Genomic DNA, 27,427 nt, shown 5'->3' on the forward strand with positions numbered 1-27,427 from the left:
GACTGCAGGAATTCCCCCAGATGAAGGCTCAGAATCCCAGAATCTGCCTGTTCTGTTCCTTGGGGTTGGCTGTTCAATGTTCAGGAGCTGAGACTGTTCTCAGCTTCATCATCTGGAGGGAAAGTTTTTGCCCAAGGTTTTCCATATTCTTTCCCCACTCATTGGAAATATCTGTCAAAAAAAAAACCCTCAGTGAAACCTGTATCCAGCTCCTGACATCCCCCTTTCCTCCAGGAGGAGAGTCTGGGAGGGGAAAAAGGGATTTATATATTTTATGTCTTATAAATCTTCACTCTCTGAGCTTTCTAGAGAGGGAGCAGGTCTGTCCTTCATTGCAGATTTTGGATTTATGCTGGAAAAGCTTCCCCACAAAGCACTAAACACCTCAAAGGACACGTTGGGTTAGGAAAAACCAGATTGATGTTTTATTGTATAGCACTGAACAGTAATCAAGATAAATTATCTCCAGCTAATCATCCTAGGAAAGTGTGTGTGTGGTTTGAGCAAACCTTGATCAAAAAGCAGCTTGTGAGAAAAGTTAAATAAGATTTTTGGGGATCTCTCTGCTGTGGTGCAGGGCCACCAGTGACTCAATCCCTGAGTTTTCCCACTGTTTAACAGATCCCAGTGGGATGGGATGGACAGGAAATCCCTGCAAGAGCTGGGCCCGGTGCTCTTGCCTTGGCAGAGCAGTCAACAGCACTGCTGGTTCTACTGCAGGGAGTAAATCTCTAGTAAGGACCTGTGGAAGCTTCTCTGGGCTGGAAAAATCTGTCCTCCTTCACTGGCCCACCTCAAAAACAACCAAACCCTGTGCTGGCATCAAACGGGGATGGATTCTCTTCCCTTTTCTGGTCCTGCTCTCCAGCAGGGACTGCCCAGCGCAGTTCCACTGGGATGGAGGGAGGGGTGTGCAGGGTGGGGGTGCTGAGGGGGGCTCAGAGCAGCCCCCCCAGCAGAACACTCCCCATGGTGGCTGCCAGCAGGAGAGCGAGGCAGGAGCAGAGCCTGGATCCCGATCCTGATCCCGATCCTGATCCTGCAGGGGGGGAGAGCACAGGGAATGGGATTCTCCAGCTGCCCAGGGAGGGCTGTGGGCTCAGCAGCTGATGGGACACCTTGAAGTGCACCTGAGAACCCGGGGGCACCCCCAGGGCCACGTCCCCAGCTGTCCCCCAGCACTGAATCCCCCCAGGAAGGAGGGGACCAGGCAGCTTTGTCCTCCCCAGCATTCCCAAGCCTTTCCCCCATTCCCAGCTCACCGGGCTCAGGGTGCAGGTTGATGTGGCCATTGGAGGTTGGCTGTGCTGGCTCTGGAACGCTCCCAGGGGTGGCTTTGGGGCTGGGGGCAGGGCTGGGAGGGGAGCTGGGCTGGCACGGCACGGCTGGGGAGGAGCCGGGGCTCGTTTGGGGGGGAATGGTGGAGCTGGGAATTGGGGTGGGCGTGTGTGGGGTGGCAGTGGGGACAGAGGAGGGGTGAGGGACAGGGGTGGCAGTGGGGGTAGAAGAGGGGTGAGGGACAGGGGTGGCAGTGGCAGCAGAGGAGGGATTGGAGAAGGGAGTGGCAGTGTGAGGAGATGTAGGATTGGGGACAGTGGTGACAGTGCTGTGGGTGGCAGTGGGAGCAGAGGAGGAGTGAGGGACAGGGGTGGCAGTGTGAGCACAGGAGGGTTTGGGAGTGGGAGAGGTGGGATTGGGGACAGTGGTGACAGTGCTGTGGGTGGCAGTGGGAGCAGAAGAGGGGTTGGGGACAAGAGTGGCAGTGGGAGAAGAGGTGGGATTGGAGACAGGGGTGGCAGTAGGAGCAGAGGAGTGGTTGGGGACAGGGGTGACAGTGCTGTGGGTGGTACCAGTCAGGTTAGTGCCAGCACTGGTGCTGGTGGTGGCCCTGGAGGTGACAGGGCCTGGGGTGGCACTGGGGCTGCTGGTGGCCCGGAGGGTGCTGAGCAGGGTGACAGCAGGGGAGGTGGCTCTGTCTGTGGTGGGGGCCTGGTGGGTGGAGCAGGGTGCTGCACTGGTCACAGCAGGAGGGACAGAGGGGGTGGCAGGGGGGACAGTGGGACCCCCAGTGTGTGTGGGGGTGCCTGGGGGGGTTGGGCTCGGAGTGCTTGGGGTGGGGGTCCTGGGGGGGACCATGCTCAGCTGAGTGGTGGTGGGAACAGTGGCCATGGAGGTGACACTGGCTGGGGTGGTGGGCACAGGGGTGGTGACAGTGGCTGTAGAGGTGACACTGGCCGGGGTGGTGGGCACTGGGGTGGTGACAGTGGCTGTGGAGGTGACACTGGCTGGGGTGGTGGGCACAGGGGTGGTGACAGTGGTCATGGAGGTGACTCTGGCTGGGGTGGTGACACTGGCTGTGGAGGTGACACTGGCTGGGGTGGTGGGCACAGGGGTGGTGACACTGGCTGTGGAGGTTGTGCTGGCCGGGGTGGTGGGCACTGGGGTGGTGACAGTGGCTGTGGAGGTGACACTGGCTGGGGTGGTGGGCACAGGGGTGGTGACAGTGGTCATGGAGGTGACACTGGCTGGGGTAGTGGGCACAGGGGTGGTGACAGTGGTCATGGAGGTGACACTGGCTGGGGTGGTGGGCACAGAGGTGGTGACAGTGGTCATGGAGGTGACTCTGGCTGGGGTGGTGACAGTGGCTGTGGAGGTGGCAGCAGGGCTGGCTGTCCCCGTGGGCTCAGGCCGCCCTCCCTGCAGGCCGATGTCCAGCACACAGTCCAGCTCCTGCTGGGATTGCTGCTGTACCCAGCTCACCACCACGGGCTCGTGCTCGTGATCCTTCAGCTCGGGGAGGTTTTCCCCCAGCAAATGTTTCACGTCGGTGACGCTGAGTTTCTGCAACACACACACACAGCATCCCCTTCCCTCACCCTCGCAGCCCCAAACGCTTTGCTAAAGGGGCTGCAGAGCAACTGAAACTTCCTAAAGGAAATTTATAAAGGTGAGGAAGTGGAGAATTGGTGATTTGGTTGGGCTCTGTCCTCAGCCAGCCCTGCCCTTCCCTGGGGAGAGGGGCAGCAGCACCCAGGGCTGTACCTGCAGTTCCTCAGGATTTAGGGCGAGGAAGGTGCTCAGATCCATGTTTATGGCCACACCAGCATTAGCCAAATCCTTCAGATCTTCTGCTGGAGCTCCACCTTAAAGATAGCCCAAGGAACACCTGGAGATGTGCAAACCCTTCCAGCACTTCTGGGGAGGATTTAGGGAGGTGCTGGAGGCTGCCAGACCTGTCTGTGGCTGAGAAGAGACCCAGAACCTGGTGTTGGGAGGGAGGGTGAGGGGAAGCACCTACCCAGGTATGGCTGGATCTGGCAGTAATAGGAGCCAGGGGTGCTGGCCAGGCTGGCAAAGGCCTCACGAGCCTTCCTATAGAGCTGATCCTTCTTGGTTTGGGAGCATGAAGAGATGTTCAACCGCCCAGCAGTCCTGGAAGGGGGGCACAGGTCAGCTCTGATGCCTTAAGTTTGGGCTTTCCTATTTCCCAGATTCTGGACTGCACTGGTACATAACTCTGAACTCCACAGAAAGTGTCAGCAGTTCTCCTCACAGCTCAGGCACACAAAGCAATCCTTGTCCAGCCCCAGAACCAAGGACACCGAGAGCAGTCTGGGAGGGTGGGGCTGCACAACCTGAGCTGGAATTGGACAATGAACCCCAATATAGAAATGGACCAAAACTTATCAAAGTGTGAGAACTCCTGACCCATTGTCCATCTTGGGTGTAGCCACAGCCAGGCCCTTGCACTGCTCAAGGTGAATCCTTTGAGGCCTTTTAATAAATCCCTGCTTTATTCCTTTAGCTCTGCCCAGCCTGTTCCAGGCAGCCTCTCAAGGTGTCAGCAGCACCCCAAATTGCAGATTAATTGTTCTGGTGCCTGGGAGGGATGAGTGGGATATCCCTGCTCATGGTCCTGGCGCTCAGGTAGGTTCTGGGATTGGGACACAGCCATCCCACTGTGCTGGTTGGGAGTGGGGACATCCACAACAGAGCTGGGGCTCTTCCATCCCACCTCCCCAGAGCCCAGGGCCTCTCTCAGCCTGAGCAGCAGCCCCAGGAAGCGGCTCACCCGATGGCTGCAGCAGGGATCTGCTGGATCTGCCCCTCCTGCAGGTTGCACAGGCGCCTGTCTCCGATCTCCTGGAGCAGGGGCCCCGTCAAGGAGCCCCCCAGGGCCAGGTACCTGCTGAGCAGCTGCTGCACCTGAGGGACACAGGGCACGTGGGGGGCACAGGCAGGGATGGGAGATGCTCCTGGGAAGGATGGCAGTGCTGCCAACCCCCCAAAACCCCACAATGCCTCCAGCCCAAGCTGGGCTGGGACAGGGGCAGTCCCAGTTTGGGTTCCTCACCATCCATCCCCTTCTGCTGCCATGGGTTTACCTGGGAATCGCTCCATGGTCTTTCTGAGTGGCTGAGCAGGGCTGAGAGGGTCTCACTGGATGTCACCTTCCACTGGCTGATCTCCTCCTCTGTGTACAGGCGGGACAGTATCCCCAGGTGCCTCAGCTTCTCATCTGGGATCCCTGACCCCTGGAAAAACTGTGGGGCCCAGCCCACAGGGCAGGGAAGAGGGAAAATAGGGCAGGAATGAGTGCAAAGGACCCACTTGGGCACCTTCATCCCTGTGCCCACTGAGCCGTGTGCCCTGCCCATCCCAGCTTGGCCTGTGCTGCCGGGGGGCTCCTGCCCTGTGCCACCCCTTACCTCATCCACCTTCTTTTTCAGGACCAAGTAAGCCTCTGAGGGGATTGGCTGATCCAGCACAGCCTTCAGGTTTTCTACTAACACATCATTGCTCAGGCACAGGTCCAGCTCCTCAGGGAAGAGGAGACCGATGTCTTCGATGTTGCTGGCAGTGATGGGCTCAGACTGGCAGTCTGAGGGCAAGGAATTGGTCAGGCTGAGGGTGTGTGTCCCCTGTGTGCCCTTCCCACCTGGCCCTCAGAGCCCTGCTGAAGGACAGGGAATCACAAAAACGTGGCTCAAGCCATGGTGGATCCTGCTCCCATCCCCTGGTCCCCAATCCACAGAGGTGCCTCATTTGCTGTCATTCCCTGAAGTCATTCCAGAAGAACCTGGTGATGTTTTGCAGCCCACTTGTGCTTAGTCCTGTTAAAATCAGCTCAACTGCTCCATATCCACTACAAGAATATCGTCTGCTCCTGCAGCATCCTGCCCTGGGGACTGTCCCAGCTCCTTCCTGAGTGCTGCCACCACATCCCTGCTCCCAGGTAAGAGCAAGACCCCACCTTGTGCTTCAAGGACATTTCCCCACTTCCCCCGTTTGTGGGAATCCCAGATTTCTGCCTGGTCCAGCCGGGAGCTCCCAGACCCTACCAGTCCCGGGCATTGTCCCCTCCCAGAGCCCCGGCCTGGCCGCAGGGAAGGGAAACACTCACGGTCGGTGCTGCGCTGCAGCCGGGGCTGGGAGGCGGCCGAGGCTGCTGCGAGCGCCCTGAGGAGCAGCAGGGATTCCTCCCGCTGGGAACGGCCCTGGCTGATGTAGGCGGCAGCGATGCTCGCCCTGAAACCCTCCCGAGCTGCCTGCGGGGACACGGAGTGCTGGCACCGGGGGGACGGGGACAGAGGGGTTCTAGGACCGGGAGCACAGGGACAGAGGGAATCTAGGACTGGAGAGCACAGGAACTCGAGTCTCCCAGCCTCGGAGCTGACCTCCCTGATGGCCATCTCCCCCCGAAGAGGGAGGGACCTTACCTCGGCCACCAAACTCAGCGTGGTCCGGTTCAACGCCAGCACGAGCGGCCCCAGGTCTTGCAGAGTCTGTAAATCCCAGCCTGAGGGATCCCTGCGGCAGCAGGAGCAGGACCAGCTCAGCATCCCGTGGATCCCCACCCCTCCTGTTCACCGCCCATCCTCCAGCAGCAGGAAGGCTCCTCACCCGTACGGTGTGCCCCCCGAGAGGAGCAGGGCATTGAGGGCGTCCTGCTGTGCCCCTGCCAGCGCCGGGCACAGCTTCAGCTTCTCCAGGATGTTGGGGTCCGAGGCCAGGATGGTGCCCGGCTCCAGGTCACACACCGGCACCCCGAGGCTGTGGGATGTCATGAAAACGTCCCCTAAAATCAGTGCCGGGGTGCTGCCATCCCCACGGCCGGGTGGGTGCCCCCATATCCCGGGGTTTGGGTGAGGGATAAAACAGCAGCGCCCGCGATTCAGCCGGGACGAGGCTCCCGAGGCAGCCGCGTGGAGGAAGGAGAATCCTCGGTGCGTTTGTGTTTCTGCAGGAGCCCAGCCCGCTGGAATCCCAGCACGGAACCGGCTGCACAGGGCTGTAAATCCTCCCTGCTCAGTGACCCGGCACAGCAGCAGATGTGGTATAAACGCAAATTCACCCCGCCGGAGCCCCGAGGAACCCCCAGAGCCTCTGCCGGGGCTGGTACTTACTGGGGATGCTCAGCGTTGGACAGGACGGCTCCAACAATCAGAGCAGCCTGTGGAGAGGATGGGGATGCTCAGCCCCGGTAAGGAAAGGGAAGAAGGGATCCGAGGTGCAGGGAATGGGATCTGACCCGGCTGGAGCACCCACACTGCTGCCCGTGGGAGCAGCCAGGAGCTGCAGCAGCCCCTGGGTGACTTGTGGGGACAAAAGCCACCAAAGCCACTATCAGCAGCGGGGACACTCGGGTGGGTCTGTCCCTGCTTGCCTGGAGCTGGGTTTGGGAGCAGAGCACGGAGGGGAGGGATGGGACAAGGACGGGGCCACGCTGTACACAGGGGGACAGCAGGGAGGTGGTGGCTGTGCCACCCTGGAGCTGAGCACTGTGGGAATGGTGGCACCTCCAGGGCCAGCTGGGGGATTTTGGGAAAGCCCTGGCACGGTGGGAGCCAGCAGAGCCGGCAGGGACTCACCGCTGTGGCTTTCACCGGGTCTGTGGACACACCTGTGAGGAAGCAGGAGCAGGTTAGGAAACATCCCCATTATGAATTATGACCTGCTCGTCGGGGTTGCTCCAAGCAGCTCCAGATTTGAAGTCTGGGAAGAGCCTTTCCTTTGCTAATTTCATGTTTAGGAAATGCTGCAGATCACTGTGAAGGGAGCAGCCCCCAGCCCAAGCACCCCCAGCTCCCTCCCTCCACCCCCCAGGAGGGTGTGGAAGACAAAAAGGGATAAATCCATCCCTGGAAATCCGGGAAGATGTCCCTGGGAAAAGCCTGTGGATGCTGAGGGGAGCAGGACACAGAGCCCGGGAGGGCTGAACCGAGCGGGATTGGGATGAGGAGCAGCACAGCTGGAGCATCCCTGGTGCCAGGGGCTGCCTGGGGGGTCCCGGGGCAGTTTTGGGGGACAGGATGTGACTCACGGAGGCAGAGGGTGATGGCTGCCAGGGCTGGGGCTACCCACACCATGGTGCTGCTGCTGGGGGTTCGTCCTTGGAGCGGGTCTGGAGAGCCGTGTACCACACTTGGAATGGCTGGAGGTCCTGGGGCTGCTTCTGTCACCTGGGGCAGGAGCTGTTCCACACTCGGGGTCAGAGCTTGGGGACAGCACTGCAGGTCCTGGGGCTGGTTCTGTCACCCAGCACTGGGGCTGGAGCTCTGGGGTCGGGGGTCTCACTGCGCCCACCCCATCTCTGTGGTGCTGCACAGACCCCAGCGACCACAGGTGGGATTTTAAATCCCACATAACAGAAAACAGGACTTTTCCCACCGGTTAGTAAAAGAAACTCCACAATTATCCTGCAGGGACAGGGTCCCCCTCCATCCCCCTGCTCCTCACCAGCACAGACTGGGAGAAATCCAGTGCAAGGCAGTGGGGGAGCCCAGCAGGTGTTCCCCACTTCCACACTCCTCAGGGGGATCCACTGATAGAAAATCAATCTCTTCTCCTCAAATTCCCCAGGGCTACCCACAGCAATCCGTTATCGCCGTTTGAACTCAACGCAAGGAATTTTCCCCCCTAAATCTCATTTCCCCCCCCCCCCAAATCTCATTTTTCCCCCCCAAATCCTACCGTGCCTGTGCCAAGATGTTCTCCTCCCCCTCGTCCAGGGGGATTTGGCTCCGGGATGGGAGGATTCCCCAGGAAGGTGCTGGTGGGGCTGGGGCAGGGGCTGGGCAGCGCCCGGCACTTTATCTGCGCGGGGTGGGGATGTTGCTCCGCACACGGGGTGTGACAGAGCAGTTTCTCAACTCTGTTTTGTCAGGCTCCTTTCCTTCTCCCCGCTGTTGATTTGGGGCTGTTTCCTACTTCTCATAAAGGGTCACTGAGCTCTGGGTTCAGCTGAACCGAAAGTGAACCCAGAAGGAGTTAAAGCCTCTGGTTTGGGAGTTTCTGTGCTCCTGAGGGGGATTAAGGTGCTGCCGATGAGGGGAAAACCTTTAGAGCTGCTCAGGGGTTATTTTATAAGGTGCAGAACAGACTGAGTCCAGTGATGGGCTCAGCACCCTCTGGGAGGTGTCTCCCCTCTCCTTTTTCCCTAGATCATGGCCAATTCCATTCCATTTTTTTCAGCTTTTCCCCCTGATCACGCTCCAAATGTCAAGCACATGTCATGAAGGGGACCAAGACCAAAGGAATCAAATCCTTCCCCAGGCTCTGAGATGACAACCTGGAGGAGCTCCAAGCACAAACTTTATCTGAGCTTTTATCCCGGGAAAAGGGAAGGGTGGCTGGGCTGGAGCAGGGCTGCACCCCCCTCTCAGCCAGGTTTGGGGGTCCCAGCCCTCACCAAGGGTCCCTGGAGCTGCTGGCAGTGTCAAGAGGGGTTTGTCACCCCCAGCCCTGTCCTGTCCCCAGCCCTGTCCCCCAACCGGTCCTGCAGCCCCAGGGCTGGGTCGACGCCCATGGGTGTTGCTCGTTTCTATTTTGGAAGGATTTACTGTGAAAATAGGTCCTGTTGGGACAGTAAAATTACAGAATGCTATGAGGCTGCTGGAGAGACACAGCCCCTGCCTCGGGCTGGCTGGACAGAGGTGGCTGGAGCAGGAGGGCAGGGATACATCAGGGCCACTCTGGGGGTCACCGCGTCCACTGTGTCCCTGTGGAGATCAAAGCTGGCCCTGAAACCCCCTCGGGAGCTGCCACTGGAGGATCCACCCAGAACTCGAACATGTGGAGGAACATTGCCCCAGGCTGTTCCTGGGGACATTGCCAGGTCAGCTGTGAGCTCTGACTGCAGGTCCCTGTGCCAGGAGGGCTGGGAATGCTCCCCTCCCTTAACCAGTGGCCCTCTGCCCACATCTGGTTCATAATCTTCAAAAAAATCTCCCAGTCTTAGAGACTGCAATAATTCCTTGGGTCTTCAATCGGTTTTTATTCCGCTCCAACCTGAGGGATGAGTGTCCCTCACACAGCAATCCTCTAAAATTCCATCCTCCCTCACACAACAATCCTGCAGCCCACACAACGCTCCTGTCCCTCACACAACAATCCTTTCACACAACACTCCTGCAGCTAACAACAATCCTTTCACACACAACAATCCTTTCACACAACAATCCTTTCACACAACAATCCTCTCACACTCAATCCTCCCTCACAATCCAGCCCCTCACACAACAGTCCTCTCGCACAACAATCCTGCAGCTCACAAAACAATCCTCACACAACAATCCTGTCCCTCACACAATAATCCTCTCACACTCAATCCTCCCTTCACACAACAATCCTCTCACACAACAATCCTCTCCCTCATACTCAATCCTCCCTCGTCGGGCCGGGTCGGAGCCCCAGGGTCGCTCCCGCGGGGCCGGTCCGGCCTCATTCCCCTCATTCCTGGAAGCCCCCGGGAAATGGATGCAGAGAGCAGACAGTGAAGGGCAGAGACACGTTTAATACAGCAAATACACCAAAACTGGAACTGCGGAGTGCACGGGACATCACAGCCACGCCACAACCCCAGGGCACCGGAGGAGCCGCAGCCCCGCGGGCAGGAGGGACAGGACGGGGACATTGCCCTGGAACGCAGCCGGGAAGGGCGCCTGGAAAACTCTGCAGGGTAAGGAAAATTCCCTCTGCAGGGCAAGGAAAATTCCCTTTTATCTGTGGCGCTGGGGAGCAGCAGCACGCAAAGGCTGGGCTGGGGTGTGAGGGCTCCTCCACACAAACACGGCGGGCTCGGGTGCCAGCCATGTCCCCATGTTCCCACCCCTCATCCCGGCCGTGTTCCCGCTCCCAGCGCCGGCAAGGCTGGGTCCCCCCTGTGACATGTGAATCCCCGCTGTCACTCTCCAGCACCTCCCGTGCGCGTCACCCCTCGAATCTTTGGCAAACACGTTCCTTGTGTTCCTTCCCGGCTGCGGGACCTGCCCGGCCCTTCCCGGCCACGGGGCCTGGCAGAAGGACAAGCGACTCCTGCTCCTCCTGCCCTCCGAGCCCCTGGCACCGGCCCTGAGCCCACCGTGCCTGCTCAGTGCCCAGGGCTGGCACCTCAGGCCATCCCCGCCCTGCAGTGGTGGCACTAAGCCACAACATGAAGGGACACACGGGAAAAGTGATCCAATTCTCCCCCCACACCCCCCCGGGGATTTCGGTGACTTGCAGGGTGTGTTTATCCACAAGGAGAGGGCTGTGACTTTTTATTCCCCCTCGGGGTGGGAATATCAGCTGTATGAACCCCATCAGGTGTGTTTTCAACGGGATGGGTCTGGTGAGGTGACAACAACTCTGGGTAAGTGCTGACCGTGGTGCTTGAAAGGCCTGGGATGGGGCTGTGTCGCCCCAGCTGTCCCTCCCCAGCTGTCCTGTTCTCCTCATTTCCAAATGTCCCCCAAGGGCTGCAGAGGATGAGCAGGGAAGGCGAAAGCAAAGCAGGATGACCAGCAAAGCAAGGGCACTTATGAGGAAATTTCTTGGCATCTATCAAAGCTGAGCTCCTGCCTGCTCTTCCCATCAGTTCTCAGCTTTTTAATTTCACCTTTGTTCTTTCCCTACTGTTGCAGAGCTTTCCCAAACTGCCCAGCTGAAGGACCTGCCTGCAGGACCCTCTGGAAACCTGCCAGGCAGGAGCCACCCCATGGGACCTACACAGGACACTGGTCCCTCCTCAGGTGCGTGAACAGAAAGGGACTTGTGTCCTCTGACCTATCTCAGCAGGGATAAAAGCAGGAAAGGCAGTGCTAGAAGGAATAATAAAATCCATTAAAAAAGCTTTGGGCTGCCGGCTCTCCGACCACAGAAGTACTAAAAATACCTCATTCCTAAGACCACCCGTATTTTACAAACCCTAAAAGACTAGATTCTCTTCCTAGAAAATTGAAAAAAGTTTAAAATCCATTGGTATCAACTCCTTCACCTTCACCAAACCTTTAAAAACCGCCCAGGTGGGCTGAGGGAGGGGGCGAGGGGCAGGGACCTTTCCATGCCCATCCCAGTCCAGTTTCACAGGACACCCTGGGACTGGGGGACTCTCGGTGTCCCCAGAATGTGCTCCAGCCCCCAATCATGGCCCAGCAGCTGGAGTGAGGGAATGGGGGACAGGGACACTGGAGCTGCACCCAGCACCTTCTCCCCTCCCTATGCTGGGCTGCAATTCTGCATCCAAGCATGGAAAGGTTGTGGTAATGTCCATGGCAAAGGCAGTGCCCAGCTGTGCCCGGGCCCCAGGACAGAGATGGAAAGCTCTGTGGTCACTCTAAGCTGGAGTATGACACACTCTGCTGCTGAGGCTCAGAATTGGGAAAGGGACATCCCATGACCAGATGAACGATGGACATCACAAAATAACCCCACCTCAACCCCTCCTAAAATCCACCTGGTGCCAGCCCCAGGAGCGAGGGAAGCCACAGAGGGAGTGCAGGTGTGGAGGCAGCGCCGGGCTCTGTGGGGACCCGCTGGGACAAGGCTGGAGCTGGAGATGCAGGGAGGTGCTTTGTGCTCACTCCAGAGCCCACTCAGCCAGCCACTGCTCACACTGCACCCGCTGCTCCTCTGTCTCCTCCCTGCTGCCTTCCCCCCCTGCTCCCTCCTCTCTGGCAGCTTCCTGGCTCTCCTCCTCCTCCTCCTCCTCCTCCTCGTGTGTCCCCTTGTCCTTGAGCTCCTGGATGACGTCCTCCAGACGCTGGGTGACGTTCTGGGGCACCCAGTTGCTGTCCATGGCGGTGACGAAGGGGTCGGGCGCGCACACCTCGATCAGCTCCTTGCCCGTGGGGATGCGCAGGTAGTAGGCGTGGAGCATCATCCTGTAGGGATTGCTGTCCTGCCGGTGGCTGTAGGTGAAGTCCCCCACGATGGGGTGGCCGATGGCGCTGCAGTGAACCCGGAGCTGGTGAGTCCTCCCTAGGGGGAGAGTGGGAATCAGGGATGGGGAATTTGTGAATGCCTCCTTCAGGGCACGATGACAATGCACCTAATGGCATTTGTCCCCCTGCTTCCCTCATCCCTTTCCAGACCAGAGCTGCCCCTGTCCCCACCTGTCAGCGGCTGCAGCAGCACTTTGGTGACGGGGTCTCCGCTGTAGGATCCATGTTCCAGCACGATCAGCTCCGACTGGCACGGCTTGGGATTCTCACAGCCTGCAAGGAGAGCCAGAGGGGGTTTGTGATGCCCCAGGGCATCCCTGGGGGCGTGGGCAGAGCAGGGGATGGGGCTGCTCACCCTCTGTGCCCTCGATGCACATCATGTGGGTCATGCCCTCCGTGGTGTTCTTCCCGATGGCGTAGCGGATCGACATCCGGCTCTGGCTCACGTGTCCCCTCACCTGGGGACAGGAATGTGCACACTGAGCCCTGGCGCGTGCTCCTCACCCACCCCCCACGACAGGAACCACAGAAAGGGTGGGGCTGGAAGGACCTGAAAGCCCATCCATTTCCCCAAGCCCAACTCCTTGTCAGGGGCAAGGACACCTTCAACGTTGCTCCCAGCCCCACCCAAGATGGCCTTGGATGCTTCCAGGGATGGGGCAGCCACAGCTTCTCTGGGCACCCTGTGCCAGAATTCCTTCCTGATATTCAACCTAACCCCACCCTCTGGCAGTGGGAAGCATTCCTTGTGTCCTGTCCCTCTATGCCCTCGTCCAAATCCTCCTCCAGCTCTCTTGGAGCCCCTTTAGACTCCAACACTGAATCTTTCTCTTCTCCAGCTGAACACCCCCAAGTTCCTCAGGGCAGAGGTGTTCAGGAACACCAGAAGGCCAAGGCAGGAGGTGGCAGGGAGGGCTCACCAGGGCCAGGTAGGCTTTGGTCACCAGGCGCTCCTTGAAGCACTTGTAGGCACTTCCCGCCGCCGCTTTATTCAGCGCCACACACAGAGCCCCGCTGGTGGAGAAATCCAGCTGGTGGCAGAACCTGGGAAGGACACGGGGGTACAGGAGCATCCAGGCCATCTCAGGAGTGTCCCGAGCAGAGGGCAGAGCCGGGCTCGGTGCCCAGGAGCTCACCTGAAGCCATAGTAGGTGTCGGGGTCGGCCAGCTCGGGGAAGCGGTGCTTGAGCTGGCTCTGCAGGGTCAGCGTCTCGTACCACATCTTGCTGTCGATACGCAGGTCCCAGTGCTTGTTGACCACGATGAAGTCGGAGCTCTGGTACAGGATGGACAGGTTGTCGATGGTGCCCGGCTCCATGGCCAGCGCCCTGCGGGGCACAGAGAGCGAGGGGGAACCGGGATGAGGAACCGCCAGCTGCGGGACGGGCACAGCAGCCCCGGACACACGGGACGGGCAGGGCCTGGAGGTGGGATACCCCAGCAGGGAACGGAGATGTACCGGTGCTGCCGAGGTCACCCGCGACCCTGCTGTCACCCTGCCCGTCCCCAGGCTCACCGGTGTCACACCGTGCGGGTGCAGGTCCCACGGCGGTGCGGACGCTACCGCAGCGCTCCAGCCGCCGCCATGCCGATGTCACAGCGCACGGCCCCGCCGCTGTCCCGCTGTCCCGGGCCGCCCCGGCGCCACGCGTGGAAGGCCCATGCCCGCCCCGCTGTCACGCGTGGAGGCCTCGCAGCCGCGCGGTGCTGCCTCTGCCCATCCCGGCGGCGGCCATCGGCCTTGCCCCGCTCCCCGCTGCAGCGAGCGCGGCGGCCCCGCCGGAGGGCACGGGGCAGAAGGGAGGGGACAGGGGACGCGGGGCGGGGACGCGCGCGGCGGAGAGGACCCCGAACCGGGCGGAGGTGACCCGGACCCGGACTCGGATCCAGACCCGGACTCGGATCCAGACCCGAGCCCGGCCGGGGGGACCCGCGCAGCGCCGCCGCCCCGGCCCCGCCCACTCCCGCAGCGCCTCCCGGCAGCGCTCACGTCGCGTCCAATCAGTGCCGCCCCCGCCGCGTCCTCCGGCGCGCTCCACCCAATCAGCGCCGTCCTCGCCTCCGCCCGCGCCCGCCGCGCCCAATCAGCGCCGGCCCCGCAGCGCGCGCGGGCGGAAGCGCGGCGGGCGCGGGGCCGGCGGCGGCGGCGGGAGCGGCTCATGGCGAGCGCCGAGGATGGGCCCGAGGACTGGGCCGAGGACGGGCCCGACGATGGCTTCTACGAGCGCTTCGCCGACGAGCTGGAGGTGCTGGCCGAGCTGGGAGGTGGGCGCTGCTGCGGCTCTGGACGGCAGGCGGCGGAGGGAGGGAGCGGGCAGGACCGTGCTTTGCGCGCCCGTGTGCGCCCGTCCCGCCGCGGGTCCCCTCCGGTGACCGGCACCGTGGTGTGACCCCTCTTGCAGATGAGCCGTCCCCACCCGCCGGCCCCAAAACATCGCAGTTCCGGAGCAAGCGGCAGCCGCCGGAGCAGCCCGACCTCCCCGGGAACTCTCCCGGCGGCACCGGCGCCAAGAAGAGGGACCGGGACTGTGTCCCCGCCGTGTCCCCGGCAGCAGCCGAGCCCCACAGTAGGTTTGACCCGGTTCCCCGGGTGCTGCTGCCCCTGTTCCCCGCCCCGAGCGGTGCCGGGTGCTGGAGCATCCCCTGGATACCACCGTCCGTCAGTGAGTGATGCTCTCCTCCTGCTCCAGCCCCGAAGCCGAAGCGGCAGCGCCTGGAAGCTGTTAAGAAGCTCGATTTCGGTGCGGACGATGAGTTGGCTCCGGATGTCCCCTGGGATGGTGGCCCAGAGGCACCTCTGGCTCCCCACGATACCAGGTTGGCCACCCTGAACCCCATTTTTAGCAGGAGAGAGTGGAAGGTCCCTTCCCCTGCTGAAGGAATTTGGTGTTTTCCAGCTCGAACCAGCTGGAGATGAGTGGAATGGTCCCCATGCAGATCACACCACCCTTGGAAAAGAAGAGGGTCCTGAGGAGACCCCCCGTCCTGGAGGATTACATCAACGTGACATCCACCCAGGGCACCAGGGTCTTCCTGGTGCTGAGGGATGATCCCTGCAGGACAGGGCTGGAGGTTAGGAGGGATCTGAAGGTCGGCTTTGCTCCTCGGTGGCCTCCAGGTGGCTCAGGAGGGCGCTGGCCGTGCTGTGTCCCTGCAGCTCCCGGATTCCCTGGGCTGGAACGCTCGCAGGCCGCTCCACTTGCTGGGGGTGCCCTTCTCCTACCTGAAGGAGCAGGTGGCTGAGGAGGTACCACATGTCCCTGCCCTTCCCCTGTGTCCCTGGCACCCCTGCTGGCCACAGGGCTGGCTCCCAAATCCCTGTCCCCAGCCATGACCCCTCTGTGTTTGTGCTCAAGCGTCGCAGGCAGGTTCTGGAGGCCTCCCAGCAGCTGACAGAGATCATCAACAGGTGAGGTGCTGGCATGAAATCCCTCCCCAATCCCTGCCTTGCTGCTGGATTTCCCTCCCTCACAATCAAATTTTGGGGGACCTGCAAGCAGAGGAGCCTTTTTGCCCTCCTCACCCCCAGCCTGGGGAGTCTGGGTGCAGTTCCCACCTGCCCTGACTGCTGGGGTGCTTTGGCGTGCATCAATTCCATGCTGCAGCTGCCTGGGGAGCGAGGCCAGCGCCGAGAGCCCGGATCCCAGCATGGACACAGCTCCAGCAGCCCAGGAGGAGCCTGAATCCCACTGCCTCTGGGTGGACAAGTTCACCCCCCAGCGCTACATGGAGCTGCTCAGTGATGATGTGAGGTGCTGGGACGGGGGGGGGCTTGGCATGGGTGGGGTCATGCCCTGGGATCAGGAATTGCCTGTGGAAGCACTGGTGGGTGGCTGTGTCTGTGCTGCTCTGCCTGGGAGCAGTCCTGGGTCCCCGGGAGCTTGGGATGGCAGCTTTGCACTGGAGGCTGGGGGTGTTCTGGCAGATAAACCTATGGAATGTCACCAAAATGAGACAAAAAATATTGAGAGGATTTTAGCCAGAAATTGTTGGCTGTTTTGGATTGTTCTGGAGACTGTTAGAAGTTTTGTAGGGAATTGGACGTGCTGGGAATTGCTGAGTTGAGCCAAGAGGGGGCATGGCCAGCAGGGATGGGGCTGGTGTGACTCACCCAGGCTTTCCCTGAGGGATGGGGGCTGAGCTGGGAAGGGAAATGTCCCCACCTTGTCCCAGGGAGATGCCAGGTGGAACCCTGAGCAGCCTCCTCCTCTATGGAGAGCTTTCCTCTGCCCCCAGCTGGATTTTCCCCAGGTTCCATGGATTTTCCCTGCTTCCCTGCAGTACACCAACCGCTGCCTGCTCAAGTGGCTCAAGCTGTGGGACACGGTGGTGTTCGGCAAGGACAAGGCTGGCAAGAAGCCCAAGCCCAACCCTGCAGCCAATCCCCCCCTCAGCCACCCCAAGGAACATCCCAACAAGTGGAAAACCAAGGTGCAGCTCACCGAGGAGATGCTGGAGGCTGAGCTGGACCAGCACAAGAGACCCAAACACAAGGTGGGCAACAGGGGACGTGGCTGTGGCTCCCTGTGCTGTCTCCAGCTGAGGAGCAGCATTGTCCCCTCTGAGGAGGGAGCCCTCCAGGAGTGACCTCCCCTCTGTGCCACAGGTGGCCCTGCTCTGTGGGCCCCCTGGCCTGGGCAAGACCACGCTGGCCCACGTCATCGCCAGGCACGCGGGGTACAATGCTGTGGAGATGAATGCCAGGTGAGCCCATGCCCCCCCCACAAAAGGGGGCAAGTGATGCTGTGGCAGAGGTGATGCTGGAGATGATGCTGGCCTGGGGGTGATGCTGGAAGTGATGGTGTCCTAAGGGTGATGTTGGAGGTGACACTGTTCTGGAGGTGATGGTGCTGTGGAAGTGATGGTGCTCTGGAGGTGACTCTGCTCTGGAGATGATGGTGTCCTAAGGGTGATGCTGTTCTGGAGGTGATGGTGATGGTGTTGTGGAGGTGATGCTATTCTGGAGATGGTGGTGCTGTGGAGATGATGCTGTTCTGGAGCTGATGCTTTCTGATCATGCTGTTCTGGAGCTGATGCTGCCCCAGAGATTATGCCGGCCATGTCCCCACACCCAAAGTCACCTGTCCCCGTGTCCCCTTGCAGCGATGACCGCAGCCCCGAGGTGTTCCAGACCAGGATTGAAGCTGCCACCCAGATGAGGTCGGTGCTGGGCTCCCACGAGAGGCCCAACTGCCTCATCATCGACGAGATCGACGGCGCGCCCGCGGTGAGCACCGGGCCCTCAAACGCCACCCCATTAACAGCTCCCCCAGCGTTCCACGAGCAAGAACCCATCCCTCCCATCCCATTTCCTTCCCCCAGGCCTCCATCAATGTCCTGCTGTCCATCATCCAGAGGAAGGACAGCGAGGGCGAGGCGGGCGCAGGGCGGCGGCGGCGGCGTGAGGGAGGGCTCCTGCTCAGGCCCATCATCTGCATCTGCAATGACCAGTGAGTGTCACCTGCCCAGGAGGGGGGACAGGGACACCAAACCGTGCCCCCAGACAGGAGGTGGCTGCTGGGAGTGTCTGAGTGCAGCTCCTCAAGTCCTGGGGTTGGTTTGTGCCCTTCACATTGAGGGTCTGGAGGGTGTGCAGGGAAAGGAATGGAGCTGGGAAGGGGCTGAGGAATTCCTGAGGGAGCTGGGAAGGGGCTCAGCCTGGAGAAAAGGGGGATCAGGGGGAACCTTGTGGCTCTGCACAGCTCCTGACGGGAGGGGACAGCCGGGGGGTCGGGCTCTGCACCCAGGGAACAGGGACAGGAGGAGAGGGAACGGCCTCAGGGAAAGTTTAGATTGGATATTTGGGAAAATTCCTTCCTGGAAAGGGCAGTCAGGTGTTGGTTGGTCCTGCTCAGGGCAGTGGTGGAGTCCCCATCCCTGAGGGGATTTCAAATCTGTTTGGATGTGGCACTTGGGGACATCATTTCACGATGCCTTGGCACTGCTGGGGGAACAATTGGACTCAGCACTCTAAGAGGTCTTTCCCAACCTCAATAATTCCAGGATTAAGAAGGGAATTCCCTGCTGGGCTCCCTCACCCCCATGTTTCCCTCCCCAGGTTCGTGCCCGCGCTGCGCCCGCTGCGCCAGCAATCCTTCCTGCTCAGCTTCCCCCGCACCGCGCCCTCCCGCCTGGCCCAGCGCCTCAGCGAGGTCTGTGCTCCCCTGTCCCTGTGCCTCGGGGGTGTCCCCTGTCCCCCTGGCTCGCTGTCCCCTCCCCGCTGAGCCCTGTCTCTCCCCAGATCGCGCTCCGGCAGGGAATGCGCGCGGACACGGGCGCGCTGCTGGCGCTCTGCGAGAAAACCGACAGCGACATCCGCTCCTGCATCAACACCCTGCAGGTGCTGGGGACACGAGGATGGCCCTGGGGACGTGAGGAGAGCTCTGGGGACACTGCCAGGGACCTGGGGACATGGCAAAGGCCTTGGGAACACTGCCAGGGCCCTGGCGAGAGCTCTGGGGACACTGCCAGGGCCTTGAGGTCACTGGCAGGGCCTTGGGGACATGGGGAGAGCTCTGGGGATTCTGTCAGGTCCTTGGGGACACTGCCAGGGCTCTGGGGACACAGGGAGAGTGCTGGGGACATGAGGATGGCCCTGGGGACAGGGGGAGAGATCTGGGGACACGAGGAGGGCCTTGGGGACATGGGGAGGGCTCTGGGGACCAGGGGAAGGCCTTGGGGAGATGGGGATGGCCCTGGGGAGATGAGGATGGCCATCAGGACATGGCCATGACCCTGGAGACACAGGGAAGGCTTTGGGGACATGGGCATGGCCATCAGGACACAGGGTTGGCCCTGAGGAGACTGGGATGGCCATCAAAACATGGGCATGGCTCTGGGGACATGGGAATGGTCCTAAGGACACGGGCATGGCCGTCAGGACATGGACGTGGCCCTGGGCACACCCTCCTGCTGCAGCTCCAGGCTCATGGGGACAAAGGGGACAAAAGTCCCTTCCAGTCAGATCCCTGAAGCATCTCCCGTGGAGGAAGAGGGGGGTGGCTGTGTCCAGCTGTTCCCAAGGGCCTTGGGATCACCATCCCCTCCATCCCTGGCTCCTGCTGCAGTTCCTGCACGGCCGAGGGCAGAAGGAGCTGAGTGTGCAGATGGTGCAGACCATGAGGATTGGCCTGAAGGACCAGAACAAGGGGCTCTTCTCCATCTGGCAGGAGATTTTCCAGCTGCCCAAGCCCCAGAGGTAGGAGGAGGGGGTTTTTATATCTGTTGAGTGCTTTGGGGGTGGTATTCCTATTGCCCAGAGAAGCTGTGGCTGCCCCATCCCTGGAAGTGTTCAAGGGAGACCTACAAGGTCCCAGGGAGCAGTTTCTTGAGGGGATTTGTGTCCTGCAATGGTTTGGGTTGGAAGGGACCTCAGGACACATCTAGTGCCACCTCCCACTGTCCCAGGCTGCTCCACACCCTGTCCAGCCTGGCCTGGGCACTGTCAGGGATCCAGCGGCAGCCACAGCTGCTCTGGGCACCTGTGCCAGGGCCTGCCCACCCTCCCAGGGATATTCCTTCTAAACCTTTCCTCTCAGTTCAAAGCCATTCCAGATGCTTTGTATTCCTGCAGCACTGGGAAACCCAAACCCTCAGTTCTCCCCTTTGGGCTCCCCCAGGCACAGGATAGGAATGGATCCCTCTCTGCCAGCCCAGCTCCAGCTGGGGGACGAGGACCTGTCCCACCCTGGGGGCTTCAATTCCTCCTCCCACCGCTTCCACCACATCCTGCACCTCTCCATCTCCTCGGGGGAGCAGGAGAAGCTGGCCCAGGTGAGAGCAGCCAGGGGGGGCTGGAGGGAGGCTCAGACCCCCATCCAGGTGAGCTCCACCTGATCCCACACCCCCGTGCCCTCAAACAGGGCCTGTTTGAGAACTTCCTGAACATGAAGGTGCGGGATTCCAGCCTGGGCTCCGTGTGCCTGGCCCTGGAGTGGCTGGGCTTCTCTGACCTGCTGGGCAGGGCCGTGCTGCAGGCCCAGAGCTTCCAGCTGCTGCGCTACCTGCCCTTCCTGCCCGTGGCCTTCCACCTGCTCTTCGCCGCCGCCGCCGTGCCCCGCCTGGCCTACCCCAGCAGCCAGCCCGAGGTGAGTGCAACAGGGCTCTGACAGCCAGCCCTGCCTGCAGGGACACCCCTGAGGGTCCCTGTGTATTGGGGTTAATTAACAGTATAGCCAGATGGAACGGGCCTGGGCTGGTCTGGCCTTGCTGCTAGACCAAGGGTGGCAGCTGTGGTGGTTTCACCTCAGAGACACTTTTGGCTGGCTGGATGTGTGGTGGTTTCACCTCAGAGACACCTTTGGCTGGCTGGATGTGTGGTGTTTCACCTCAGAGACACTTTTGGCTGGCTGGATGTGTGGTGGTTTCACCTCAGAGACACTTTTGGCTGGCTGGATGTGTGGTGGTTTCACCTCAGAGACACTTTTGGCTGGCTGGATGTGTGGTGGTTTCACCTCAGAGACAGCTTTGGCTGGCTGGGTGCTGCAGCTGGTGCTTGGGATGACTCCAGGCATGCAGAAGCTCAGGTTTGGTGGAGAGGCTTCAAGGCGAGGTGGAGGGTTTGGATCCAGAGCTTTATTCCTGGCACACAGGCCTCTGAATCCAACAACAGCTCCAACAGAACCGCGTGGTTGCTGTGTCTTTTTAACCCAAGGGGCAGGGAAGGGGTAGGGGTGCCACCAACCAGGTAAGGGGGGGGAAGTCTCAGGGGACAAATGACACCTGGATGCCCGATGTCCCCAGGGCCGAGAGGCGTTTTTTGAACTCTGCCAATCGCACGATGCCCTTGCTGGATTGCCAAGATTGAGGGACAGCACTAAGCAGGGGCAAGGGAGGGCAAGGGAGAGGTGATTGGCACACCTGGGGACAGAACTGGGGTACTGGGACAGGCTGTCACATCACACCCCGCCCCTGTGCTGTCCCCAGGCCGCGGCCAAGCTGGGCCAGATGCAGAACCTGGTGCTGTCCATGGTGTCGGGGATCGCGCCGGGCGCCCGGAGCCGCGCGGGGCAGCAGGCGCTGGTGCTGGACGTGCTGTGCCTGCTGCTGGACATCATCGCCCCCAAACTGCGCCCTGTGAGTGCCCCCCGCCCTGCCCTGCTCCCCAGAGCCCTCCGAAACCCCCACAATGAGCCAGCCTGGGGTTGTGTCCCAAATCCGGGCTGGGCTTGGGGTCACAGCTGGTGCAGAAGCTGGGGACAGAGTGTTGAGGTGCCCAACGGTGTGGAGGGGTCCTGGGCCCCATCTGGGCTGGGCTTTGGGGAGCTCTCAGAGTCACCCCCACCCACGAGAGGGTCTGTCCCTGCCCTATGTCCCCAAGAGAGAACTAAACTTGATCTGGGTCCTTCCTCACCCAGAAACAAACCCTGTGTGTGGCATTTTCTGAGTCCCCATTGTTGGGAGGAAAATGATGGATCTGACTCCATGTTCTTAGAAGGCATATCATATTTATATTATATTATATTATATTATATTATATTATATTATATTATATTATATTATATTATATTATATTATATTATATTATATTATATTATATTATATTATATTATGCTATACTAAAGAATAGAGGATGGATACTTGCAGATGGCTAAAAGATAGTAATGAAAAACTCATGACACTCTCTTCAGAGTCCAACACAGCCTGACAAAGCCTTGACTTAATTGGTCGTTAAGTCATAACAATTCACATGAAACCAATGAAAAAACCACCAGTTGGTAAACAATGTCCAAACCACATTCCAAAGCAGCAAAATGCAGGAGAAGCAATCAGATAATTACTGTTTTCATTTTTCTCTGAGGCTTCTCAGTTTCCCAGGAGAGAAATCCCGGCAAAGGGATTTTTCCAGAGAATGTGACATGGTCTGTTTGGGGTTTCCAAGCTCTGTGCTGTCCCCTGGGCAGGTGAACACACAGCTCTACAGCCTGAAGGAGAAGCAGCAGCTGGCTGAGCTCATCAGCACCATGCTCACCTACAACCTCACCTACCTGCAGGAGCGCCTGCCCGAGGGCCAGTACGTCTTCAAGCTGGACCCGTGAGTGCCAGGGCTGGGGAGGGCACTGGGAGTCAGAATCCTTCCCTGGAATGGAATTCCCAGAGAATCTGGGGCTGCTCCATCCCTGGAGGTGTCCAAGGCTGGGCTGGATGGGAATTGGAGCACGTAGAAGGGGTCAGGGCTGGAGTTGGAGGATTTTAAATCCCTCCCAACCCAAACCATTGCAGGATTCTGTGCTGATCCTCAGGAAGGAGTTGGGAACTTTGGCTTTGCTCCATCCCCAGATCAGCTGGGCTATCCCTCCCTTGGGCTGGGGCTGAGCAGGTTGGGTTTAGTGGGATTAAAGGGAAGGGAGCAGCTTCCTGTGGCTGTCACCAGGAGGTGGCAGGACAGGGCTCACCCACCTGGGCACACCCCTGTGGCACCTGGCAGCTCTGGCAAACAGATCTGATGTCACCAGCAAAACCTGGGCTTTATTTATTTAACAGCATTGGTTTGACAGCTGATTTCTGAGTGACTGCAGAGCCACCTGACTCAGGGCTTTGCTCCTTGTATTTTAGGGGCAATAATAGTGGATAAATAGTGAATAAATAGTAAATAAATAGCGAATAAATAGTGGGTAAATAGCAAAATATTCGTGGATAAATAGTGAATAAATAGTGGGTAAATAGCAAAATATTAGTGGATAAATAGTGAATAAATAGTGGATAAACAGCAAAAAATTAGTGGATAAATATGAAATATTCAGAGCTGGCAGAGGGACTGGTGGCTCCTCGGTGCTGGGGATACTGAAACAGGCCTGTTAAGAATCCAGCTGCTCTGATGATCCCAAATTCCCGTTCCTGGCTGCATTCCCATTAAACCTGTCTGGGGGGGCACTTGGGGTGGCTCTGAAGGTTGAGCTGTGCTGTGCCCCTGAGCTTTTCAGTGCAATCTGTCCAATCTCCTCTTTTTGCTTTCAAGCCAGGGTTAAACCCCTCTAATCCCTCCTGCATTCCCATTCCCATTCCTGCGCGGGGGGAAACCGAGGCAGGAACCGCCCAGGGGCAGGGCTGGGAGATGCTGAGGGCCTCAGGCTGCCCAGAGCTGGCTGATTTTTGGGTTGGTTCCCTGTTTTCCCTGCAGGAATGTTGAGGCCGTGTGCCGCTTCCCAGCCCTGCCGGCCCGCAGGCAGCTCAGCTACCAGGCCAAGCAGCTCATTGCCAGGGAGATCGAGCTGGAGAAGATGAGGAGGACAGAGGCACGGAGCCTGGCCCAGGTGGGCGTCCCCAGGGGGCTGCCAGGGCTGGGGATGTGCAGGAAATCCCCAGGGATGTGTTTTTCCCCGAGCTGGCTTTGGCTGCAGGGTGGAAATCCAGGATTAACCCCCCCTGGCTGCAGCTGTTCCCCTGCACAGCTGGGCTGGGCTGCAGGGCTCAGCTTTTGGCAGGGATTCTGGAGGGAATTGAAGCTTTGAGCCCTTCCAGTGAGGGGTGAGGGGAGGTGGGAATTTTTAGGTGGGGATTTTAGGTGGGAGTTTTTGGTTGCTGTTTGTACCTGGTCTCTACCTGAACTCTTCTCTGCCTCCTCTTCCCTGGCTGCTGCCACTTCCAAAGCTCCCAAAGCCCCCAGGAGCAGCAGAGTGGCTCTGCCCACTCTCCTGGAGGCAGAAAAAGATGGGAAGGGGTGGAAAAGGTGGAGAAACATCCTGGGTGTAGCTGATGCCTGCCCTGCCATGGTGCCAGAGGGATAATTGATCCCTGGGAGCCCCTTGGAGCAGGAGAAAGGCTCCTGGGAGGTGTGTGGGACAAAGAGAAGCTGCAAAAACATCTCTGAAGGCTCCTTGTTTACATGGTGGGGATGTGAAATCCCAGGGAAAGGGGCTGGGGCAGATCCCAGGAGGCAGAAAATGATGGGAAAATCTTTGGGATATTGGAATCCGACCTGGGTGGGATGGGGCCAGGGGGGTGACAGGAGCTCAGTGCCCAGTCCTGGAGCTCAGACACCCCGAGGGGAGCCTGGCCCAGCTCTGTGCTCCCCACAGGACCCCGGGAATGGCCCCGGGGAGGAGCTGGGGGACGCGGAGCCAGCGGGGACCCCCAACCACCACCAGCGCCTGGAGCACATCGTGAGGAGAGCAGCCCTGCAGGACAAGGTCAGGCCCCAATTCCTGCCCCAGTTCCTGCCCCAGTTCCTGCCCCACCTCCCCCCAGCCCTTCCTGGGCTGCCAGGCTCTCCCTGGCTCCACTGCAATTGGGATTTTTAGTCCATTTCCTTTAATAGCCCAGCCCAGCTCCATGTGTCCCGTAAAGGCCTCGCTGGGACTGGCATGAATTGGGCTGGGTGACATTTTGGGTGTGTCCTGGGAAGTTTTCAGGGCTGGGGGAGGGAGGAGCTGTGGGGATTTGGGCTGAAATAGCTGAATTTGGGCTCTGTGGGAAAGCAGCTTGGAAAGGCTGCTCTGGAATGATCCCACCCTGGGCTCCAGGAGGAGCTGGGATCTCTCCAGGGCTCAGCTGCCAGCCCTCTCCTGCCTGTAAAACCCCACCTGAGCCTCACATTTTGCCTTTCCCCCAAATTTGGATGCTGTTTGCATTCCCAGGCCTCTGGCCCTTCCTGCAGGATTTGCATTTGGCTCCTGCTCTGCTCTTGGGGTGCCTGAGCCGTGCCCAGGGACAGCCCTGCCCTGGTTCTGTCCCTCCCTGAGCAGCAGCTGCAAGTGCAGGTGCCCCAGAGCCACCCCCATTCCTGCTGCTTGCTCCCCACAGCCTGAGCTGGACTTTTTTGGGAGGCCACTCCAGAGGAAAGAGGCGGCCAAGGCCCCAGGTGGGTGACACAGGGACACAGAACTGGGTGGGTGGCACAGGGACAGAGTGGCTCCATCCCCAGGTGGGTGACACAGGGACACAGAACTGGGTGGGTGACACAGGGACAGAGTGGCTCCATCCCCAGGTGGGTGACACAGGGACACAGAACTGGGTGGGTGGCACAGGGACAGAGTGGCTCCATCCCCAGGTGGGTGACACAGGGACACAGAACTGGGTGGGTGACACAGGGACAGAGTGGCTCCATCCCCAGGTGGGTGACACAGGGACACAGAACTGGGTGGGTGGCACAGGGACAGAGTGGCTCCATCCCCAGGTGGGTGACACAGGGACAGAGAACTGGGTGGGTGACACAGGGACAGAGTGCCCCTGAGCTCTGGGTGGGTGGCACAGGGGTGGGGTGGCCTCAGAACTGGGTGGGTGGCACAGGGACAAAGTGGTTCCATCCCCAGGTGGGTGGCACAGGGACAGGGTGGCCCTGGGTGCCACTGGGGCCTCTCCCCATTCCCAAAGAGGGGCTCCTGTCCCTCAGCCCCGTCCCCAGGGGACAGCAGCAGGGACAAACCCAGCCCAGCTGGCAGGGAGTTCCTGTGGGCACATCCCTGGATTCCGCCCCATCCAAAGGGAATTTGGGGGGAATTTTTGGCTGCAGCATCCAGGATTTGGGAGCATCAGCTCTGCCCTTCCAGAGCCTCCCCCAATCCCCCTCTCCAGCCAGGACACAGCTGATAATTTGAAGGTTTTTAAAGTGGATTTTCCTGCTGCAGCCCCCCAGGTTTCCAAGGAGGAGTCCCTGGAGCTGCAGATGGGAAAGGCCGTGGGCAGGAGCGACGTCTGGTTCCGCTTCAACGAGGGCTTCTCCAACGCTGTCAGGAGGAACCTCTACATCAGAGACCTGCTCTAGGGAAACCTCCTGTACACCAGAGACCTGCTCTAGGGGCACCCCTACATCAGAGACCTGCTCTAGGCAAACCTCCTGTACATCAGAGACCTGCTCTAGAGGATCTGTTACATCTCTACATCAGGGACCTGCTCTAGGGAAACCTCCTGTACATCAGAGACCTGCTCTAGGGGGGCACCCCAACATCAGGGACCTGCTCTAGGGGATCCTCTGCATCAGAGACCTGCTCTAAGGGAACATCTACATCAGGGACCTGCTCTAGTGGAATATCTACATCAGGGACCTGCTCTAGAGTCATGCTGAGCTGAGCTGAGCTGAGCTGAGCTGAGCTGAGCTGAGCTGAGCTGGAGGATCAGCTAGTTTTGCCTTTCCATCCCATGGCTGGCCTATGTGCCCATGATTTTGAGCCATGATCTTTTTTATTACTTGCTAGTTTTGTTTAAAAAAAAAGAAATAAAATGGATCAAAAAAAAATCAGTGGTGAAGTATTGCTCTGTTTATTTCAGACATAAACTCGAGGGGCCAGGTTCTGCCTGGTTTGCTGGGAAGCAATATCCTACAGTGTACAAAAGTATCTAAAATCACTAAAAATGGGGGGATTTTATAAAAAGCTTCTTTACAAGTTGCAAAAATCTGCCTGTTGTGGGTGGCAGGGGTGTGAGATGAAGCTGCAGCACACCCCTGGGGCAGCCTTTGCTGCTCCTTTCCCCCAGGCTGCCCATCCTGGGGGGTTCCCCATTTCTAAAACACCTCCTACAGCTACAGGAGCAGAAAGGAGCAGAGGGCAGGGCTTGTTCAGGTTCTGGGGCTGGAACCGGAGCTCAGGGATCCCAGCCTGTCCTGCGGGGGGACAGAGCTCAGAGGATGATGCATTTGCCTTTCTCCACCCAGGGGTTGTTCTTCATCAGCTCCGGGTTCAGGAAGGGATCCTCGGGAATGCCGTCCTCGATCCACTTCACAAACCTGCAGAGAGGGGAGGGAGGGTGGGCACGGCCCAGGGGGAGCTGTGGTTTAAAGGATTTCGAGCTTTGGAAAGCTCTGGGAAGGGGGGATCTGCACCCTGGGGGCAGATTCTACTATAACATATGATATAGTAGAATATATATTCTAAATATATATATATTTATATATCATGTAAAAATATCATATATCATAATATATATTTCATTTTAAAAATACATATATAAAAGAGAATCATGGAATAGTTTGGGTTGGTAGGAACCTTAAAGACCATCCAGGGCCACAGTTTTATATATAATAATAATAATAAAAAAAACATATATATATACAAAGACGAGAGAGTGCATGTGTGTGTGTATATATACACACACACATATATATTTGGTATATATTTACACATACCAAATTATATATCAAATCTATAATTTTAATCAAATTGCAGTGGAAAATGAAATTAATATTACACGTATGTGTTGATGTAGATAGGATACAACTTCTAGATCAGATTTATTATTTTTTAGGCATTATGGATAACATAGAATGAAGGGAAAGGAAAGGAAAGAAA

General features: G+C 59.0%; 3 protein-coding genes across 4 annotated transcripts; 1 reads left to right on the forward strand and 2 right to left on the reverse strand.

Moving 5' to 3' along the window:
• Positions 1-204: 204 nt before the first annotated feature.
• Positions 205-8,050, reverse strand: LOC132081173 (microtubule-actin cross-linking factor 1, isoforms 6/7-like). Its single transcript, XM_059484715.1, has 14 exons — positions 7,975-8,050; positions 7,325-7,475; positions 6,873-6,904; positions 6,408-6,454; positions 5,905-6,054; positions 5,721-5,811; positions 5,405-5,549; positions 4,710-4,882; positions 4,386-4,544; positions 4,073-4,206; positions 3,299-3,432; positions 3,043-3,143; positions 1,263-2,841; positions 205-1,039 (listed from the first exon to the last, which is right to left on the reverse strand). The coding sequence occupies exons 2-14, from the start codon at positions 7,368-7,370 to the stop codon at positions 939-941; spliced, it is 2,892 nt and encodes a 963-aa protein (XP_059340698.1). The 5' UTR covers positions 7,371-7,475; positions 7,975-8,050; the 3' UTR covers positions 205-938.
• A 1,726-nt stretch (positions 8,051-9,776) lies between these two features.
• On the reverse strand, positions 9,777-14,067 carry RPUSD1 (RNA pseudouridine synthase domain containing 1). 2 transcript variants are annotated; one of them, XM_059484594.1, is made up of 6 exons: positions 13,720-14,067; positions 13,340-13,479; positions 13,124-13,247; positions 12,559-12,661; positions 12,375-12,476; positions 9,777-12,240 (listed from the first exon to the last, which is right to left on the reverse strand). In XM_059484594.1, exons 2-6 carry the CDS (start codon positions 13,423-13,425, stop codon positions 11,840-11,842), a joined length of 816 nt encoding a protein of 271 aa, XP_059340577.1. In that variant the 5' UTR covers positions 13,426-13,479; positions 13,720-14,067; the 3' UTR covers positions 9,777-11,839. The 2 variants fall into 2 exon arrangements, with proteins under 2 accessions (XP_059340577.1, XP_059340576.1); XM_059484593.1 differs by having other exon boundaries at positions 13,340-13,531; positions 13,720-14,064.
• Positions 14,068-14,353: 286 nt separating this feature from the next.
• CHTF18 (chromosome transmission fidelity factor 18) lies at positions 14,354-25,969 on the forward strand. Its single transcript, XM_059484532.1, has 22 exons — positions 14,354-14,468; positions 14,606-14,770; positions 14,894-15,020; positions 15,101-15,275; positions 15,361-15,450; positions 15,560-15,612; positions 15,809-15,950; positions 16,485-16,697; positions 16,810-16,907; positions 17,307-17,430; positions 17,526-17,653; positions 18,262-18,355; positions 18,445-18,543; positions 19,271-19,401; positions 19,823-19,976; positions 20,066-20,290; positions 21,129-21,278; positions 22,106-22,236; positions 23,323-23,455; positions 24,221-24,331; positions 24,945-25,002; positions 25,769-25,969. Exons 1-22 carry the CDS (start codon positions 14,363-14,365, stop codon positions 25,903-25,905), a joined length of 2,844 nt encoding a protein of 947 aa, XP_059340515.1. The 5' UTR covers positions 14,354-14,362; the 3' UTR covers positions 25,906-25,969.
• Positions 25,970-27,427: the final 1,458 nt, after the last annotated feature.

This window comes from Ammospiza nelsoni, chromosome 17, assembly GCF_027579445.1.
Source record: "Ammospiza nelsoni isolate bAmmNel1 chromosome 17, bAmmNel1.pri, whole genome shotgun sequence".
NCBI classification, from domain to species: domain Eukaryota; kingdom Metazoa; phylum Chordata; class Aves; order Passeriformes; family Passerellidae; genus Ammospiza; species Ammospiza nelsoni.

Excerpts from the sequence above, each read along its gene's own strand:
- LOC132081173 (XM_059484715.1), bottom strand. The coding sequence starts at position 7,370 with ATGGTGTGGGTAGCCCCAGCCCTGGCAGCCATCACCCTCTGCCTCC. Across the intron at positions 6,455-6,872 it reads ACCCGGTGAAAGCCACAGCG|GCTGCTCTGATTGTTGGAGC; the intron begins GTGAGTCCCTGC and ends TCCTCTCCACAG. Across the intron at positions 5,550-5,720 it reads CGCTGAGTTTGGTGGCCGAG|GCAGCTCGGGAGGGTTTCAG; the intron begins GTAAGGTCCCTC and ends GTGTCCCCGCAG.
- RPUSD1 (XM_059484593.1), bottom strand. The coding sequence starts at position 13,521 with ATGGAGCCGGGCACCATCGACAACCTGTCCATCCTGTACCAGAGCTCC. Across the intron at positions 12,477-12,558 it reads GTGCATCGAGGGCACAGAGG|GCTGTGAGAATCCCAAGCCG; the intron begins GTGAGCAGCCCC and ends CTCTCCTTGCAG. Across the intron at positions 12,241-12,374 it reads GCTGCTGCAGCCGCTGACAG|GGAGGACTCACCAGCTCCGG; the intron begins GTGGGGACAGGG and ends CTCTCCCCCTAG.
- CHTF18 (XM_059484532.1), top strand. The coding sequence starts at position 14,363 with ATGGCGAGCGCCGAGGATGGGCCCGAGGACTGGGCCGAGGACGGGCCC. Across the intron at positions 17,431-17,525 it reads AGATCGACGGCGCGCCCGCG|GCCTCCATCAATGTCCTGCT; the intron begins GTGAGCACCGGG and ends TCCTTCCCCCAG. Across the intron at positions 22,237-23,322 it reads TACGTCTTCAAGCTGGACCC|GAATGTTGAGGCCGTGTGCC; the intron begins GTGAGTGCCAGG and ends TTTTCCCTGCAG.